The following is a 19661-nucleotide window of genomic DNA, read 5'->3' on the forward strand; positions in this document are numbered from 1 at the left end:
GATTGCAATGTCGGTTACACGTTACCAATACGATGATTCGGTTTTAGTGATCTTTCACATACATAAATATATGTTGATTTATTGTTTAATAAATGACAAATAATTCGTTATTATACTTCTTTCTTAAAACAGCATAAATCATTTAAGAATGGATTGTTATGGATTAACTATAGTATGCTTTATTTATCTGAGAAGAATTTACATTAACAACAGCATATATACATTTCACGTTAAAATCGATATTCATTGAAAAAAATAACAGAAACTTAACAAACAAGTCGTTTTATAAAAGTAATGAACAAAACTAACTTTTTAACGCATGTCTGACTTCTTAAATATTTACCATTACTATGCATAGAAAACAAAGAATCACGGCGTACACAGCATTGTATCGTTAACAATTCCGTCAAGTGGAAATTTTGGCAAAGGATTGCATCATTAAAATACAAGCTAATCTAAAATATTTCACACCTATTGAAACAGAAAATAGCATAGTATTTTATAGGCGAAGAAATATTTTCATATCTTTTCTCTCAAAAAAATAATTTACAACCCTGGCCTCAGCCAAATGGAAACATACGTTTATGTTGAGTTCTTGTTCACTGATTAGGTTTTAAAAATGGGCTTGAGCTATTTCATAATTGCGAGAGATCATGCTTCAACCAGTGGGACTGTCTGGCTGTATGAAGTTTTGAGTTTGTAGGGTTGCTTTCAAAGATAGGGCCAATGTCACTATTGGTTAGTATATCGTCCCCTTGATGTGAGAAACTAACCCAATATTTTAACACATGTATTCCTCTTTACTAGTTCAGTGAGAGTTCACCATATTTTGCTTCAGGCGCTATTGTACATTCTTGTAGTTGTTTTATCATCGTTGATATATTTTCAAAGAAAAAATAACTCAAAGTTTAGTTCTCAAAATGTATCGGAAAGCATTAAAACTAAATATATGTACTTCAGAAAAAGAATTCATGTTATTCTAAATAAACCCTTGGGAAACCGGCTTTCATACGTATATTTAAAGAAGAAGCAATACAATTCACTTTCTATTGTATATGAATTGAGAAATTACTTGTATCATCTCATAAAAAAACAAGTTGGGTCTCATAGTACAACATTTTAGAATGCGCTGCATATACTGGTCTGTGACTCGACCCACTGACCGCCGCTCTCTTACGTAACCATCTTGTAATAGGTAACGCAAACTACAATACACATGCCTTGTCATTTAAATCATCCGGACCAACAGGACAATAAATCAGGCTTTAACAAACCCTTTTTGGTATGCGGTATTCACGGTTTATAAGGAATAGTCGAGACTCAAGCGGGTGTATCACGGTACGCAGAAACTCAAAATTTGGCATTATTCAGTACAATGACTCTTTGGAGATCAACACCCGTTTATTAATAGTTGTTACAAATGGCTCGGGTAAAACATCAAAGAGAGGTATTTGTGGATAACAAAAGACTTTTTGTAGCAACATCATATATTATAATGCGGCTGTTTACAGTCCATATTGCACATGCTCATTTTGTTGCTTACAATGCACTTCCTCAGTTGAAACGTCATAGTTGGTGAGTTTATTTGATGTTAATTAATATGTGTATCATTGTTTTGTGATATCACATGCATATATATATGCCATGATGAAAATAAAACTTGAAACTTGAAACTTGATGAAATGTTTGTTATATATATTTTTCTAGAAAATCGGAGTGGAAATAACGTAATTTTGTGACATTTGATACCATATCAAATGTTTTTGGGCTGTAATTGCATAATGATTATCATATAATGTACAATTTCAAGTTTGTAATAGTATATGTTTTCCATTAATTTATCAAGACTTGTAACTGATAAATATTTCTTTTGAAATATCGTTAAGCAAATGCCTTGTCGCAGATCTTTTGTTCAGAAACTATACATTTTTGTATATCCATTAAAGGCTAAACTCATGAACTCGAGTATAAAATTGATGCTCTTTGAAATTCAGCACATTCGGCAGCTATTTCTGGCCTCAATGTTAATTTTGATATACAGCATATTTTTCACAAAATACGTTTTAATTACTGCAATGATAAATATGCATTCTAGGTTTACTGTGCGAAAAATTCATAAAAGCAAATTAAAAAACCGTACAATGTGAATTGTATTTTGTTTCTGGTGATGTCATGACTATAAAGAGCGACCAATCAGTATAAAAAAGATACTATAACCCTGATAATCACTACTTCCAAAACGTCTACATTCACGTCCTTTGCTTGAACCAGGTATGTCAATTTCGTACCTTTCTTTAGAACATATCCGACTGAAACAATTTAGACCAACAATTACCCTTGATTACCACGAGGGAACCCAACCCGACGTCACATGTATACTTGTCACTTAAAAATTGTATGTGTTGTTTTTTGGGGCAACTTATCCATTCGCTCCTGTTTCTGAAACCATACAAAAGTGACTCGACACAGCGTTTGGTAGCAGGCCAAACTCATACTTATACGTAGACTAGTAGAGGTATCCACATATGAAGAATATATAGTCATTATTAACCGGTGACCAACTATTTCGGTCAAACAAATACATCTCCACGAGCTAGAAATCGACATTGAAACTGAGGTTCATTCATGGGATAATTCTTTGTATATAGCCTTGGATCTGGTGATGGCAGTTCGCTGTTTTCCGGAGGTTCGATGCGCATGCGCTGAATTAGAGCGGCAACGGTGATGAAAATTCTCGACCTGGCAAAATCTTGACCTGGGCACGCTCGCTTTCCAACACCGAACGGTATTACACTGAAGAGGAAAGAAAATCCAGTAATTACTGTTCAACGGGGCAAATAAAATCCAGCTTGTAACTTATCTTTGATTTGTGCAGAAAAAATCTCAAATTAAACGTAATTAAACGCAGGCGTTGTAAAAAATGATAGCGCATGAAGTTATGTTTCAAATGTATTAACGATTAAAATACTTTAGCATGAAGACATGTTCAGTGGGGAGAAGATTTCCCTTGGCGTCGAGGAAGCGTTCGGGCCGGAAGTTCCAAGGATCACCCCAGACCGCCTCATCGTGATGCACTGCGTACAAGTTCGGGAAAATCTGAAACAGGAATAATTACTTCTACATCTGCCAGTTTCAATTTGTAAACATGAAAAAAAAATTGAATGTGTTTCAGTCGAAATTGGGCATCCCTAAAATATGTTTAAGTCAGTGTTCTTTGCTGAACTTATTGAATATCTCACATCTTCTTATTGACACTTGTGTGACATGTGAAGTAAGTTTCACGGGAATGATATTTCAGTTATGACATGATTTAAGACTTTGCACCAAACGATGTCACAGACAAAGGCAGCAACTAAAGGCTATTTCATTTGCTTCAGACCTTTTCTTTAAAATATATTTTATATTAACTGTTGAGTACTTCAAAACTATAGTTTACCACAGTCCCGGCCTCTATGAGGTATTCCTCCAAAACGACGTCCTTTCGACAGAGGTGGGGGATGGCCAGGGGGGTCTGAGAGCCATACCGCCACACCTCTAGCATCACCGCTTCCGTATACGGCATCCACATCCGGTCACCGGCTTTCGGAAAACGATCGGAACCTGTAGAGGGGGGAAGCATTACAATTTATTTGGGAATTTGTACGATATTATAGAGGGAAAGGATATTAAAAAAGAAGAAGCGTGCATTCAAGTGAATGAATACCAGCTGTTTATACATATTTATTGAACAGAGCATTAGTCTTGTTCCATTATACCTATAACAGTGTCGACCTCCGTTTGGATGCGAGCTTGAACTTCCGGATGATGGCACATGAGTAACAGGAAGAGTCGAAGCGACTTGAGCAGCTCCGTCATGCCTGCAGTTAAACAACACAGCGTATATTCAAACAGGTGTAACTGTCTCGCAGAGAGAAATGGCTTTTAACTTTTTACCAGCTGTATTTGTTTGTAAGAAAGTCTGCCCTCGCCCATAGGATGCATTATAAATTGACCACGCCGTGTAAAATTAGTTTAGTCAGTTGAACTGTATGATTGTATGATTTCGAGTTGCTTTAAGTTCATATCGCACAAGAACGAAGATCAAGCAATGTACTTTTCTTTTATTTTATACCTTAAAAATGAAATAAAATATGACAACTATTTAATTTCAAACGCTTTTAAATTCGATAAGCGTCCTTATTCTTGCGAGAAAGACTGCAAAAGTAAAATTGCGCATGCGTATTAGGTATTGTGTAATACGGAGTCAGGAAACTCCGTGTGTTACATACATATTTATCCCAGTTTCCATATTATGAGTTGAATCATGCAAAATGGTAAACTGAAATTTATCTAGAATGATATAATATAAGTATCTCCCATGGCCGAGAGTGAAAGATAGGTTCATTCCGTCCCGAGCGTAGGTTGTTTTGCGGAAACGAGGTTTACCGAGTTTCCGCAAAACACCCTGCGCGAGGGTCAGGATGAACCTATCCTACACAAGCGGCTATGGTAGATGCTTTTTCTCCCACCTCAGTTAAACAAAATTAAGTAAAAATGTAATTTTTTTTTGCTGGAACTCTTTTGTGCTTAGTGAAAATAATTGCGTATGGATATGCGATAGCACGTGGTTGTCATGGATATGCGCGCAATGATCCAGTTATTACTAATAGTCAAATCGTTTTTTTTAAATAGTTCTAAGGAGAATGAAGCATTATTTCTTGAATGGTGCTTGAAAACTGTTTTATGGTGACATTTGAAGCGAGAAATAATTAATTAGCGTTCTAAATATTACCATAAGACAAGATTTCCTTGATGCTACTGACAACAGTCTTCAACAAGGGAGGTAATTACAATGTTGTGACCATTAAAAAAGGAGTTCCATACGGGCATTTTATCTTCGCCCGTGGGCAAGATAAGAATATCTAGCATGGTTAAATTATTGGATCTACTTTTCTCCCACCTCAGATAAGTAGATCCAATAATTTAACCATGCTAGAAATTCTTATCTTGCCCACGGGCGAAGATAAAATGCCCGGATGGAACTTCTTTTAATGGTAACCACAGTGTAATAACCTCCCTTGTTGAAGACTGTCGTTTGTAGCGCATCATAGAAACTTTGTCTTGTGGCAATATTTAGAACGCTAGTTAATCATTTCTCGCTTCAAATGTCACCAGAAAACAGTTTTCAAGCACCTTTCAAGAAATAATGCTTCACTCTTCTTAGAACTATTTAAAGACCGATCAGACCATTTACATACTCTGAATCACTGCGCGAATATCCATGACAACCACGAATTATCGCATATCCGTACGCAATTATTTTCACTAAGCACAAAAGAGTTCCAGAAAAAAAAATACATTTTTACTTAATTTTGTTTAACTGAGGTGGGAGAAAAAGCATCTACCATAGCCGCTCGTGTAAGATAGGTTCATCCCGACCCTCGCGCATGGTGTTTTGCGGAAACTCGGTAAACCTCGTTTCCGCAAAACACCCTACGCTCGAGTCGGAATGATCTTATCTTACACTCTCGGCCATGGAAGATACTTATAATCTGAGGTGGGAGAAATTGTTTTCTCAGTACTACGCTTTTATGCCGCTGGAGATAAGGGAGCTTCTATATTCACTCTTAGAGAATAAATATTATTTTATACTGTAATTGCTTGCACCAATCTTACCTGCGGCTAGCGTGTCGTATATAAGGCCCTTGATGTGTTCATCCGTTAGCCAGGAGGTCCCGGTCCTGGTTATCTCTGCCTGCTGGTTTATAAGACACACGTCCACCAAACCCCGAACGACCCCGGGCCGGTAACTTGCCTGCAAATGCGAAAAGGTGGCAAGTTAAAATGAATATACATAATTTCTTAGACCCTTATAATTCCCGAGTAAAAGGCCTTCGCCATATACGGCATCGGTCGGATACACTCGGTTCAAGGACAACTTTGACACTAGTGCAACATATGTATTGATATATAGATAAAAACAATATGTCCGTTTTCCTTCAACATATAACATTCAAGCGATGTTTAAAAAAGATCAGAAGTAAAAACATATTGACATCGTCACAGATTATGTATAAGGTTCTAACCACTAAATAAGCCCCATACCAGCATCAGCATGTCTTTTATACTTCTTTGTGTTAGATGTCTCTCATGTGGTGCGGAGAATCTGAATTCCTTTAAAATAAACTGAGCCCAAACACCATCTTTACGAAACAGGCAGACATAAATATTTATTGCTCTGAATTTGAGTTATTTGTGTGGATATATATTAATTTCTGGTCTCTATGAATCATCACCTTACGGTCTGGAAACATTCTGAGACATTCAGAGCTATTTGGATAGTATCTATCAGTGAAAACGCCAATGTTTCTTGGAACTATAAGTTGTTTGGTATCAAAGTAAGCTGCTAATGGGTTCAGGGTGAGGCATCTCTCGTGTTAAACAAATAGTACGAGAAACACGGCTCCAGTATACACAAGAGTTATTTGATAAAAAGCAATCTGTCCTTTGTAGCTCCAGGGTAGTCGGTTCTCAGAACCAAACATTCAATCATCTTTAATGAATTAATAGGGCACACCACTAATTCATGTAGAAGTCGGAACCACCATGCTGATAATTTGGGCTACCTGTTCTGTCTAACTATACTCATATCAACTGGATATTAAACGGGTACATATCAATCATGGTCCTCGTAAAATAAAATCATTTCAATTAAAGTTGTGCAATGTGTTTGATCATAAAATTTAATACTAGTGTTTTGTGCCCAACTGCTTAACAAGAAAAAAGCGCTTACAGTCTGTCTTAACGAAATGGCCGGTCACGAAACAGGTGACCATATTACACTCATACGGGGTCAGTTTATCGTCCCACGATCCAAAAATAATTAAAATAATTAAGATTTAAAGACGTCAACGTAAGAAGTAACGTTGGTCCGCAAAGAGGCAACTAAGTGTTGTACTGCAATGTTTTTCGTTGTTTTTTGAAAATAGATACTTTCACGATTTAACAAGCAAATCATGATTTTAGAATAATCGGCAAATTACCAAATTAAGGGTTCTTTCAACAATTGGAAAATATTGTCCTACAACACTTGGTGTTTGCAGTTTTGTGTGTGCCATTGACAATCGAGGATTTTCACATTTTCTGCCCATTATTTTTACGTAGATCGATTCTAACAACGGTACCAAAATTAGTTTCATAGAGACAGAGATTATCGGTAAGTCTATTTTTCAGCATCAAAAACATATTTTTATCTGACTTTTACCGGCAGAGTTAAAGCTCTTGACTTTGCAAAAACGTTATATATTCAGCTTGTGGCAAACGTTACACTAAATGTGTCATTATTGGTTGTCGAAACATTCTTAATGTTGAAGAATACCCCGACTACAGAAGGGTTGATATTCAGTATTGGTCTTCATTTGATATAATATTGGTGTAGTGAGTCGGATTGCGTGGTATAAATAACCAACATGGAAATGGGATAAAGTCATAGAACTATAATCATAGGATTGACTTAAGATTAATATTGAATACCTTACTCGATCAGTTTTTAATGATGCTCCACTTCTGACGTGAGAAATGGTCATTTATGAAGGGTCGGGGTCAGTTTTTATTGTTAAAAATTGATATATAATTGGTTGAAAAAGGAACTCTGTTGTCAAAAGGCAAGAAGGTCAAAATTTAATTTTACAACTGTATCTGAAATGTCACTTGTTTTTACATCAAACGGAACGGTGAAAGTCCATTTAAATAAAAAAACATTTATTAATTCCAGAAAATATTCCATTATATATCACTATTATCGAGTGTATGATTGTAACCAATAACAGTACTTGTACACAGTATGGTAAATAACATGTTTCATTGCTGTAACATATATTTTTCCAACTGCCGCCAAGTCTCCCATACAAAAATAACATCCATCCCCATTTTGTTTAGTATATCAAAGCATGAGTCAAACAAATTATGTATAATCATACTCAATTTTAAATTTAAGACTATGCAAGGCAACGTATAATTATAATAACAACCACTTTTGATTTTTCAAATCATGCGAGTTTTCTTTGAACTTTGAATGTACAGACAGTTTATAGGTAGATAAACGTTAACGAAAACATTAAAAAGATTAATGTTCGATATATATTTCCCCCCACCCTAAATGAGTAGATCCAAATATTTTGCCATGCTGGAATTCCTTTTCTCCCACCTCAGATAAGTAGATCCAATAATTTAACCATGCTGGATATTCTTATCTTGCCCACGGGCGAAGATAAAATGCCCGTATGGAACTTCTTTTTAACGGTCACCACATTATAATTACCTCCCTTGTTGAAGACTGTCGTCAGTAGCATCAAGGAAATCTTGTCTTACGGTAATATTTAGAACGCTAATTAATTATTTCTCACTTCAAATGTCCCCAAAAAACAGTTTTCACGCACGATTCAAGAAATAATGCTTCATTTTCCTTAGAACTATTTAAAAAGACCGATTTGACTATTAACATTAACTGGATCACTGCGCGCGTATCCATGACAACCACGTGCTATCGCATATCCATACGCAATTATTTTCACTAAGCACAAAAGAGTTCCAGCAAAAAATACATTTTTAATTAATTTTGTTTAACTGAGGTGGGAGAAAAAGCATCTACCATAGCCGCTCGTGTAAGATAGGTTCATCCCGACCCTCGCGCAGGGTGTTTTGCGGAAACTCGGTAAACCTCGTTTCCGCAAAACACCCTACGCTCGGGTCGGAATGAACCTATCTTACACTCTCGGCCATGGAAGATACTTATATTCTCCCACCGAGGTTTACAAAATTAAGTAAAAATGTATTTTTTGCTGGAACTCTTTTGTGCTTAGTGAAAATAATTGCGTATGGATATGCGATATCATGTGGTTGTCATGGATATGCGCGCAATGATCAAGTAAATGTTGATAGACAAATCGGTCTTTTTAAATAGTTCTAAGGATAATGAAGCATTATTTCTTGAATGGTGCGTGAAAACTGTTTTATGGTGACATTTGAAGGGAGAAATAATTAATTAGCGTTCTAAATATACCATTAAACAAGATTTCCTTGATGCTACTGACGACAGTCTTCAACAAGGGAGGTAATTACAATGTGGTGACCATTAAAAGGAGTTCCATACGGGCATTTTATCTTCGCCCATGGGCAAGATAAGAATATCTAGCATGGTTAAATTATTGGATCTACTTATCTGAGGTGGGAGAAAAGTAGATTCATTAATTTAACCATGCTAGAAATTCTTATCTTGCCCACGGGCGAAGATAAATTGCCCGGATGGAACTTCTATTAATGGTCACCACAGTGTAATTACCTCCCTTTTTGAAGACTGTCGTCTGTAGCGCATCATGGAAACCTTGTCTTGTGGCAATATTTAGAACGCTAGTTAATTATTTCTTGCTTCAAATGTCACCAGAAAACAGTTTTCAAGCACCTTTCAAGAAATAATGCTTCACTCTTCTTAGAACTATTTAAAGACCGATCAGACCATTTACATACTCTGAATCACTGCGCGAATATCCATGACAACCACGAATTATCGCATATCCGTACGCTATTATTTTCACTAAGCACAAAAGAGTTCTAGCAAGAAAATACATTTTTACTTAATTTTGATTAACTGAGATGGGAGAAAAAGCATCTACCATAGCCGCTCGTGTAAGATAGGTTCATCCCGACCCTCGCGCAGGGTGTTTTGCGGAAACTCGGTAAACCTCGTTTCCGCAAAACACCCTACGCTCGGGTCGGAATGAACCTATCTTACACTCTCGGCCATGGAAGATACTTATAATCTTGCCCACTCTCATATATAAAACGTTAGCGACTGTAAAAAATGAATAAAATACATTTTTACTAGGGATGCAAACGAATGGCAAAATTGATATTCGGTTATTCTTTCGATCGAATATTCGATTACCAAAATACTATTTTGGAAGATGTAGTACTAATATTATTATTCGCTTAAGTTATTGTCGGGGTAATTTTACCCTACTTTGTCGTAGCGGCGGACCCTGATTTCCCAAATGAGACTTTGAAATACGCAATTTTCAGGAAGAAAAAAAAACTACAATATATTATAAACAGACAAACAACAAAATCGAATAATTTCAATTCCGCAGCCTTTATATTTGTAATAATGTGAAACTAGATGGATTCCTAGTAAAAACGCGTTTTGCGCCGACGGAGGGTCTTTCCGTAGGACAAGCAGCCTCGTTCTGAGATTGACCTCTAAATTTACTAAATATAACTATGGAAAACCCAAACCAACTCCGAAACTAGTAAAATAACAAAACAAAAACATATCTGGATTTGACTCATCTATTGTTCAAAAGTGGAGGAAATATATCCTAAAACGCTATACTATACATTTCCATTTCAAAGCACGAACATTGTATCAAAACATTGAAAACAGGTTAAGCACATAATGTAACAACATTATTGGAGCACATGGAATTATTGGAGCTATAATGCACAGCTTAATTTTAGCTAAGACAACACTTTGGTGTTAAAGCCAATTCCTAGTCAGTTATTGTAAAAGAAGGGCGACTTTTTACAATACCCGACGATATGTCCCTAAATGACACATGACGCGTGTTTTAGTGTGTTGTCATCACATTCACACCTCTGGCATTAGGGGACAGTCGTTGTAAAAACAAAACAAACGAACTTAATAAACAGCAACATTGTTGTAGGCATAATGTTTTTTATTCTGTTTGTTGAGAATAAGCATTATTACTCTTTTTTTCGAATATTCGAATACCGATTTTGACATTCGAATACCAAACGTTTGATCGAATATTCGAATATTCGTTTGCATCCCTAATTGTTACTATAATTATACTGTTTTACTGAGGTGGAAAAAAGGCATCTACCATGGCCGTTAGTGTAAGATAAATTCATTCCAACCCTCCCGCACCTATCTTACACTCTCGTAGCTCGTAGAATTTCCTTAAATAATAGCAGGGTGTCTTTTTCCTTTTTTAACCACTCAGATTGAACGTAAAAAGGGGGAACGTAAAGCCACACCTTCTGATCCTCAAAGAATCGTTTGGCAACGCGGTCGCGGGCGGCGATCGTCTGCCGGTATAGATCGCCATAGTAACCCGGAAGTAGGCGAAGGAAGGGGAATGTGCGGAGTGCGGCGTCCACGGCCGGATCAATGAGTGCGTACAGGTGGTCAATAAATTCCCAGAGCACGTCGTGGTCCGGATCCTCGGGAGGCAGCGTCACTCCGATCAACTGGAAAAGGAAGGGCTCAAAAAGTTGATGTGTTTTTTTTGCAAGATAAAACGTCTGACATACACCATAATAGTATGGTAACATCCAGCGTAATATGCTTTGGTCCAATACGCACTACTATGGTACTGTCTAGTTTATAGTGGTATGGCTCGCTACACCGTACTATGGTACCGTCTAGCTTAACTGCGATGGCTTGCTACACCGTACTATGGTGCCGTCTAGCTTAACTGCGATGGCTTGCTACACCGTACTATGGTGCCGTCTAGCTTAACTGCGATGGCTTGCTACACCGTACTATGGTGCCGTCTAGCTTAACTGCGATGGCTTGCTACACCGTACTATGGTACCGTCTAGCGTAACCTGCTATGACTCGCTACACCGTTTTATGGTACCGTCTAGCTTAACGTGTTATGGCTCGCTCCACCGTACTTTGGTACCGTCCAGCTTAACGTGGCATGGCTCGCAACATTGTACTTTGGTACCATCTAGCGTAACGTGCTATAATTCGATACACCGTACTATGGTATTGTCCAGCGTAGCTTAACATGCTATTATTTGCTACACCGTACTATGGTACCATCTAGCGTAAAGTGCTTTAATTTGCTACACGGTACTATGGTACTATCCTGTGTAGCTTAACGTGCTATTATTCGCCACACCGTACTATGGTACCGTCTAGCGTAACGTGCTATAATTCGATACACCGTACTATGGTATTGTCCAGCGTAGCTTAACGTGTTATTATTCGCTACACCGTACTATGGTACCGTCTAGCGTAACGTGCTATAATTCGATACACCGTACTATGGTACTGTCCAGCGTAGCTTAACGTGTTATTATTCGCTACACCGTACTATGGTACCGTCTAGCGTAACGTGCTATAATTCGATACACCGTTCTAAGGTACCGTCTAGCTTAACGTGCTATGGCTCGCTACACCGTTCTATGGTACCGTCTAGCGTAACGTGCTATGACTTGCTACACCGTTTTTTGCACCGTCCAGCGGAACGTGCTATGGCTCGCTACACCGTTCTATTGCACCGTCCAGCGGAACGTGCTATGGCTCGCTACACCGTTCTATGGTATCGTCTAGCGTAACGTGCTATGACTTGCTACACCGTTCTATGGCACCGTCCAGCGTAACGTGATATGGCTCGCTACACCGTTCTAAGGTAACGTCTGGCCTAACGTGCTATGGCCCGCTACATCGTACTTTGGTACCGTCTAGCTCACCGTATAGCGTAACGTGCAATGGATAAAGTATTTTTTGACAATTCAAAAGTGATGTGCATTCTGTCGTTTTGATACGGTGAAAACTTGCCTATCGGTTATAGTGCGCCTTACTAAAATCAATCAGGTCAATTGTTAACTAAGCATGCATATCATCTTATAAGGTTGAAAGGTTGATAACAGCTAGAACACAGCAAACGAACCAATTTCAACTCTCAACATTTGTTCATAGGAGTGAACCTACTCTTTATGGCCATTCATTTAAATGTTGCGTAAGGCCGCTAGTTTTGAAAGGTCTCTCATTTTCGGAAAATAATTTTATATTACCAATTATTTCCAATGTCAAATCAAGTTTACCTTTATTACCAATAAAGTCCTCGGCTAACCTTTAATTTTGTCTAGGGAAAATGTCGATGCTTCGAGTAAACACTGAGCTGCATACGTATGAATTAATAATTACAACAATCAGACGATAAACCTACTGTACATGCTATTTATAAATATAAGGCTTTGTTATCTGACAGACGTAAAACTGAGACACTGATTCTTATTAATGTCTGAATATTATAAACTTAAGCCAAAAGTCCAGCATATGGTTGAACTAAAACTATGGTTAGTACTCTCCTAACGATAAAGCTTGTGGACGCTGAAGAGAACTCGTGTATTATAACCGTGATATCGACAACAACTGATTCACTTCAACGTTCTACTGAACACACATACATATGCACATCCAACAACAGGTGTACGTGATGAGAAAACGGCGACACCCACGGAACGGATTGTCTACATTGACCTAGTTGACGTATGCTACATTTATATTCCCAACATTTCCCCCGGGGTAATTTGTCCCCTAGGGGAATATTTACCAAGGTCGTCAAATTTGCTTCGACGGAGCAGTGTTCGTGATATGCCATACCCTTATAGGCACTCTCCCTTCATTATAAATGACAATAAAGAAAACAATATATACCTAGATTATAAATAATCATGCATGAGGGACTTTTACTGCTACTAAATTAAATATAATGATAACTATAATGATAACAATAATAATAATAATAATAATAATAATAATAATAATAATAATATAAAAAAGCAAGTGAACAGTTTACATATTTTAAGCGAATTGGAGGTCTTAAAAGAAACAGACACAACCCAGTATCCAATGGAAAACTAACCTCGTTATATTCATTGAAATGGTGTATATGTATTTCATTACATCCACGTAGTATAGATTAGGTAAAGGGACATGCTACATTGTTTCATTTGACAGCACTTCCTGATAGCGAAAGTTGTCCATACAATCATTTAGAGAGCTATAAATCTTAAACTGTTGACAGCTTTCGTTGCAATGTTATCAAGTTAGGTTGTGATTTTGAAATGATTATGAAATGATTATAAAATGATTATGAAATGATTATGAAATGATTACGAAATGATTTTGAAATGATTATGAAATGATTATGAAATGATTATGCTATTTTATAGGCGTACAATATAGTTTGATGCAAAAATAAATAAAATGTAATGCTGTATTATGACTGTTTAACTCATTTGACATAAATGATCAAAACATGCACAAAAAAAGCTCATGGATTTGTACACAGATAAAATCAAATTAACGAAAGTTTGCACTTTCTTAACTGGGGGATTTATGGCAACAGCGTAGCTATTAATTAAAAATAGCATTTATAAAGGCTTCTATTTTTTTTAAATCTTGGCGCCTTTAATCTGTCACGTTCAGCATCCAGAGGAAGTGAGTTTTAATACTCTCAAGGGAGTCAGAAAATAAGTTTATATCTGTTTGTTATTGCTGTTTTCTTCAGCTTGTTTTCACTATATGTTATCTATCAAATGTTTTCACTATATGTTATCTATCAAATCGAGTTTAGGAAATGTTTTATGTAAACATTACTATTTCAATACTCTAGCTTTAACATTAGTCGTTAATTGAACAGTAACGAAATGAAAGAGAGAGACAACTGAACAAATAAATCATTGCTTGTAAGTGGTTTGTTTGATTAGGCATTTCTTCAGTATAAAGCTACCGTGTACACAATCCCTTAAATGTTATTTAATTGTAAAAGTTGCGGATTCAACTTAACTAAGTCTTGTCATTTGAAAATATAGCCCCATTTTGATATTGTATTTTGCATGCATGCGTAAGTTAAGAATAAAATGCATAGTATATATAATTTGTATATAAACATAATGTATTCATAACTTACCAATATAGAACATAGATTTTTATGAAATGACCTCAAATAGTCATGAGGATTAGTGTCACTTCTATTTTTACTGTTGAGTTCAAGGTACAAATTGTGTATTTCAGTCCGGAAGCGGAAGTCAAGGTTTCCACCTGTTTCGGAAATGTTCGGTGCCACGGATTTGTGGAACTCCCTCAGTAGCAGAGTGACGCTGTGAAGGTCCGCCATTCCGATGTGTTTCCGTCCATAGAAGACACCTGATGTCGAGTTTTCTGACCGGTCGTTGGCAATTTCGCATGACGGATTGCACTCAAATGCACTTTTAAGTAAATTCAGTGAAGATATCGATATGATTGTGGTGCCAAATATTTTCAACCTGACTATTTTCCCATATATTTCATGATATTCCTTTAAATTCTTGTGTATATGATCTGCCTGGATTTGAAAACTATTTCCACAGCACAAGTATCCCTCGGGTCCCGGCACAAGCCGTGTTTTACGCATGCGCAAAACGCACGAATATATAAGAAATATAAACGTTGAAGAACATGTGCATATGAGCAATCCCTCTGTTAATGTTAACATATTTAAGAAACTATCTCCGGTGGCGCCTTTACCTCTCCAATACCTGAATGTTATCATCCACGGTAAGCCTGTGCGAACAAAGTGCCGGACGCTCTCAAATCCCCACGCTCTCTCTGAAAGTATATCCTCCATAGGCTATGGGCAGATACAGAGAGCACGGCATGCGTGCTGTATGGCAATCAAATATCAGTTATTACTCAATTGTTTCTGGTCAACGTTAATAATAGCTTTAAATAATTAACAATTGTTTACTTAGCTGTCAATGCTCGGGCGTCCTTCTTCATTTGTTCAGTCATACTAAATGTTTTGTCTACGAATTAATCATTCCCTCTTAAATACTAGTGATCCACACACACTTTAACTCATTAAATCATTTTACACTCCATCAGTCATCGAAGTATTTCACAAATGTCATTCACATCTCGGTTGTTTCAAAAATACCTGCTGGTTATTATTTATGTTGATGAACCAGTGATAATTCAAAATGTTACATTTCACTTAATCACCAGGGCTGGGGATGGTTACTAGAATTGCACATGTATGCCTTGTATTCAATCATGGAGCTAGTTATGCGTGTACTATAACATAATTTCACTGTTCAGGAAACACCGTAATCTAACGTTCTTGATAATGACACATTGCAAATGAACGTTATATTTTCTCACTATCCATCGACGTCGTTGTTAGCAATTTTGTCAATTGGTATAAACAATCTCCATTTACGTTTTATGTCTTAATTTTGTACTATATTCTTTATTCGTACCTTTTCTTTGAATTTGTATTGGTTGTAACTGCATATCGTGAAAAGTGAAGAGTCCGTAATCATTCTACGTATGTCCGCTTTTCTACAATTTAGTCATTCAAATATATCTGGATTTGAAGGGATCATCGGAAAAATTCCGGATCTTATATTTGACAAGCAATTAAAAGTCGTCTGTCCATTGTAGTGACATGCATTTTAAAAACTTGTAAAACCCTTGACTGCTTCATGGCAGTCGCCAACATTATCATATTTGTAATGTAACATCACGTCCTTCGACGATTTCTGTTCCAGGAAAGGCTTTTATATAAAATTATCTAACAAAGATTATCCGCGCTTCAGCAGTGCTTATTTGCATCATTTACGTTATGAAAAAGACGAGTACCGAATTCATTATAATATTGGTTTCAGATATCACGAAACTATTCATCTTCTTTTGGGCTTATCATTAGCAGTACATGAATTAACTTACATTCAACTGCTTAAACCCCAACAAAAAGATCTCCCTTTTCTGTAACATAGTATGGCCGTCGAGACCCTTTCATGTGAAAGGCGCCTGTTGTAAATAAAGTACGATGTAAGAAGCCCTTGGGTTATCTTTGTTTAAAAACTCGCGAAATAAAGGTATATACTCGTTTAAATAGTATAAAACATTACTTGTATAATAAGAAATCCGTTGCATGAACATTAAATCGTAATTTAAATAAAAATGTTCACCTCTTTAGATACGAACATGTATTTACAAAAGGAAAGTAAATCTAATTAAATGTCGATCACTTTCAACTTCTTGTTAAACTTAAAGCTAATTCAAAATAAATGGTAGTACTTGATGACTTAAAAGTACCATTAAAGTTGTGGCGTGTTTACGCATACTTAAGTTACTATAGTAGCCTAGATCAAACGTATTATTGTTTCTAGCTTTCAAACGAAACAAATCTAAAACATATCAACCAAAGGCTTTGTCACTAGCATAAGACGTTCGTCATTTCTAAAATTTCAAAATGAATAAGTTTGTCTGGCTTCAATTTTGATTGCGCAACTCATGATGAATGTATGGTAAAGAAAAAAGCTTTATTTATCTCCCTTACGTTGTAGTATTACCTGTATGGATAACATATTTTGCAGGTATTCGCCAAGGAATGCATTTGTCGGGTTGACGTCGCGTCCAGCGCATGACGATAACACGTTAGTCAAGCTATAAATGGCCAGATCAGCAGATGATGCTTGAACCGCTTTGTTCTCCGTCGAATTTGATATTTCTAAAAGTTTTAACTTTTGCACTCTGGAAAACTGGAAGTTTGTGGAGAAGGCGATGCTGTGCGTGATTACGTCACCGCATGTTGTGCGCGGCCTGTGGTTGCACGTGCGGCCACCATCGCTTTCGTTGTCAAGCAAGCCCCGCAACAGCAACGAGTCGCTCAGCAGGATAATCTTCTTCCAGAGAATTTGTATACGGACAACGGGGCCTTTTATTCTACTCCATTCCAACCCTTGTATATGGAGCCTTTTCCGGTCTACGTGAGACGAGCTGAGATGTGTGGAGCCATCCACCACGTATTTCTGGTGCGTTCTAACCGTGTCCGCTATGCCATTTCTGTCCACTGATTTCTCACGTGCGCTTAAGGCAGTTCGATGTTTGACACGGACGTTGTGCAAAACAGATAATTTCCGACACACTGAGCTTGTCATCATAATTATGTGTGTGTTACTTTGTGACCAATGAGCCAATCACTGGATAAGGAATGGTTTTTGTTTTCTTATTGCTTTCGGCATTAGCTATTTAGTCAAATGATTGTTCGCAAGACGTCCCCCAATCAATCACAGTTGTTATATGTACATGTATCTATACACTCCGTTTTGAATGCCTTCATTAGATATTGAAAATCACGTTATGGCGACTGCCAACTTCCTTATTTGGAAACAAATCTTAATATCCATTTGAATACTGAAAGAATGAAGAAAAAATACATCATGCATCACAATATTACCAAGTGTGTGTGATCAATTGATCTTCACCTCTGTGAATAATTGATGAAGCATTTTATTGATAAAACACGAGAAAGAGAGTTAGCATATTGCGGAAAACCTGGTATTAATGTGGCAGATGTTCATCGTGACTTTATGATTATAAAGATTTGTATGCAAGATCACCTCATGCATGCAATGAAAATATTTATATATCACTAAAACATTGCAATACATATACATATCATTGTAAACTAATGAAAAAAGAAACTGTACATTTTTTAACATAGCAGTTCTTACATAACTCAAAAAATAACTAGATTAGAAGAAGAGGGAATTCTCAAAATAGTCATAAAGATGTCGCGTGGAACTACCCCGTCTGTATCATAGATACATCGATATGTTTAATAAATCTGTTTCATACCAGACATCTGGTTATCATTTCAATAGACAAAGTTCTCATCATGCACAGTTTCTTTTTTCGCCAGTATAAAAGAGCCATTTGACACTAACAAAAGAAATGTTTTATGAGTATTTGCAACCAATCGTGTAACTTAATCTGAAGTTAAGAACGCTTTATTAATGTTTATCGTTGTGAACACAGCTTAAAATAAAGATGACAGGACGAATTTAAATGCAATACATCAAAGACGCGGCAGAATAGGTTTAGATACGAATTTATTTTTAATCATAATCCGAATGAAGGTAAACATGCGTTTAAACGCTCTAATAAGTGATTGAAATATGCTTAATTAGGAGAAATGTGGAAATGTTTCATACATAAAATTTTTATTAATGTTTTCTGTTCTTTAACTTGTTAACTTTAGTATTATGTCTGCAAAAGGGGTAAATTAGCTTCGTGTGTATTTAAAGTCAAATCAACGCAAAGCACGATCTACTCCCGCCGTAGTCCCGGGTGTTTTTCGCTTTTTTCAGGGCTTTTATAAATATTTAAAGTGACACTCTTATCAAAATCAATACATATACACATGTATAACAATCATAAATTTTGAGTGATAAATCTTAAACTACTTACTAAATAATGCTTTTATGGAAAATATTGTATTTATAATAGCTGAAAACCCAAAATATTAAATGATTGGTGAATGCTCTAAAAATATTTACAGTGATCTACTACAGTCTCATAAGGTAAAAATACCGTGTTTTCTGCACATTTCTTTCAAATTAAACTCGGAATCCTTCGTAAGAACCATTGTTCACGACATTTATTCATTCTTTCTGATATATTTAGAAAATGATATTAATTGTGGTAAATCTGTGTTAAGCTATTTGGTCTCCCTTCATGCTCATATGTACAAGTATCAACATGGATAGGCTTAACATTTCAATACGCAATAATATTTTTTTTTAAATGTCATAAAAATTATACACTTCCAAAATATACCTCTTGCGCAATTTTATCGCAGGTGATAATGTTGGTCACATATACAGGGTAACATGTCTGATGGTCTTTAGAAACAATAGCATTCGAGAGAAGAAAGGATTTTTATTATTTAACACATAGATAAATTAGAGTTTAAATTTAACTTGGTCACACCAAAATAAAGTTTCGATCGACGAATTTACCACACCTAATTTTTGTTCATGCAACTGCTCTTAGTTTTCATCAAAAAGATTAAAAACTAACCGGCTTTCTTTTGACGATG

The 19661-nt window shown here is 36.4% G+C and overlaps 1 protein-coding gene across 3 annotated transcripts; it reads right to left on the bottom strand.

The window, feature by feature from the left end:
* Positions 1–159: 159 nt before the first annotated feature.
* Positions 160–18110, bottom strand: LOC128231580 (cytochrome P450 2D27-like). 3 transcript variants are annotated; one of them, XM_052944589.1, is made up of 8 exons: positions 17131–17339; positions 14706–15382; positions 11032–11244; positions 5656–5794; positions 3756–3857; positions 3437–3600; positions 2969–3096; positions 160–2793 (listed from the first exon to the last, which is right to left on the bottom strand). In XM_052944589.1, exons 1-8 carry the CDS (start codon positions 17201–17203, stop codon positions 2571–2573), a joined length of 1719 nt encoding a protein of 572 aa, XP_052800549.1. In that variant the 5' UTR covers positions 17204–17339; the 3' UTR covers positions 160–2570. The 3 variants fall into 3 exon arrangements, with proteins under 3 accessions (XP_052800549.1, XP_052800550.1, XP_052800551.1); XM_052944590.1 differs by lacking the exon at positions 17131–17339 and adding an exon at positions 15522–15772; XM_052944591.1 differs by lacking the exon at positions 14706–15382 and having other exon boundaries at positions 17131–18110.
* Positions 18111–19661: the final 1551 nt, after the last annotated feature.

Source organism: Mya arenaria, chromosome 4 (genome assembly GCF_026914265.1).
Source record: "Mya arenaria isolate MELC-2E11 chromosome 4, ASM2691426v1".
In the NCBI taxonomy this organism is placed as follows: Eukaryota; Metazoa; Mollusca; class Bivalvia; order Myida; family Myidae; genus Mya; species Mya arenaria.

Bases quoted from the DNA above. Each gene is read 5' to 3' on its own strand.
- LOC128231580 (XM_052944589.1), bottom strand. From the start codon at position 17,203: ATGCGCTGGACGCGACGTCAACCCGACAAATGCATTCCTTGGCGAATA. The intron at 11,245-14,705 runs GTAAGTTATGAA...TTCCTTTTCCAG, and splicing joins AAAATCTATGTTCTATATTG to TTGATCGGAGTGACGCTGCC. The intron at 2,794-2,968 runs GTATTTTAATCG...TTTCCTCTTCAG, and splicing joins GAACATGTCTTCATGCTAAA to TGTAATACCGTTCGGTGTTG.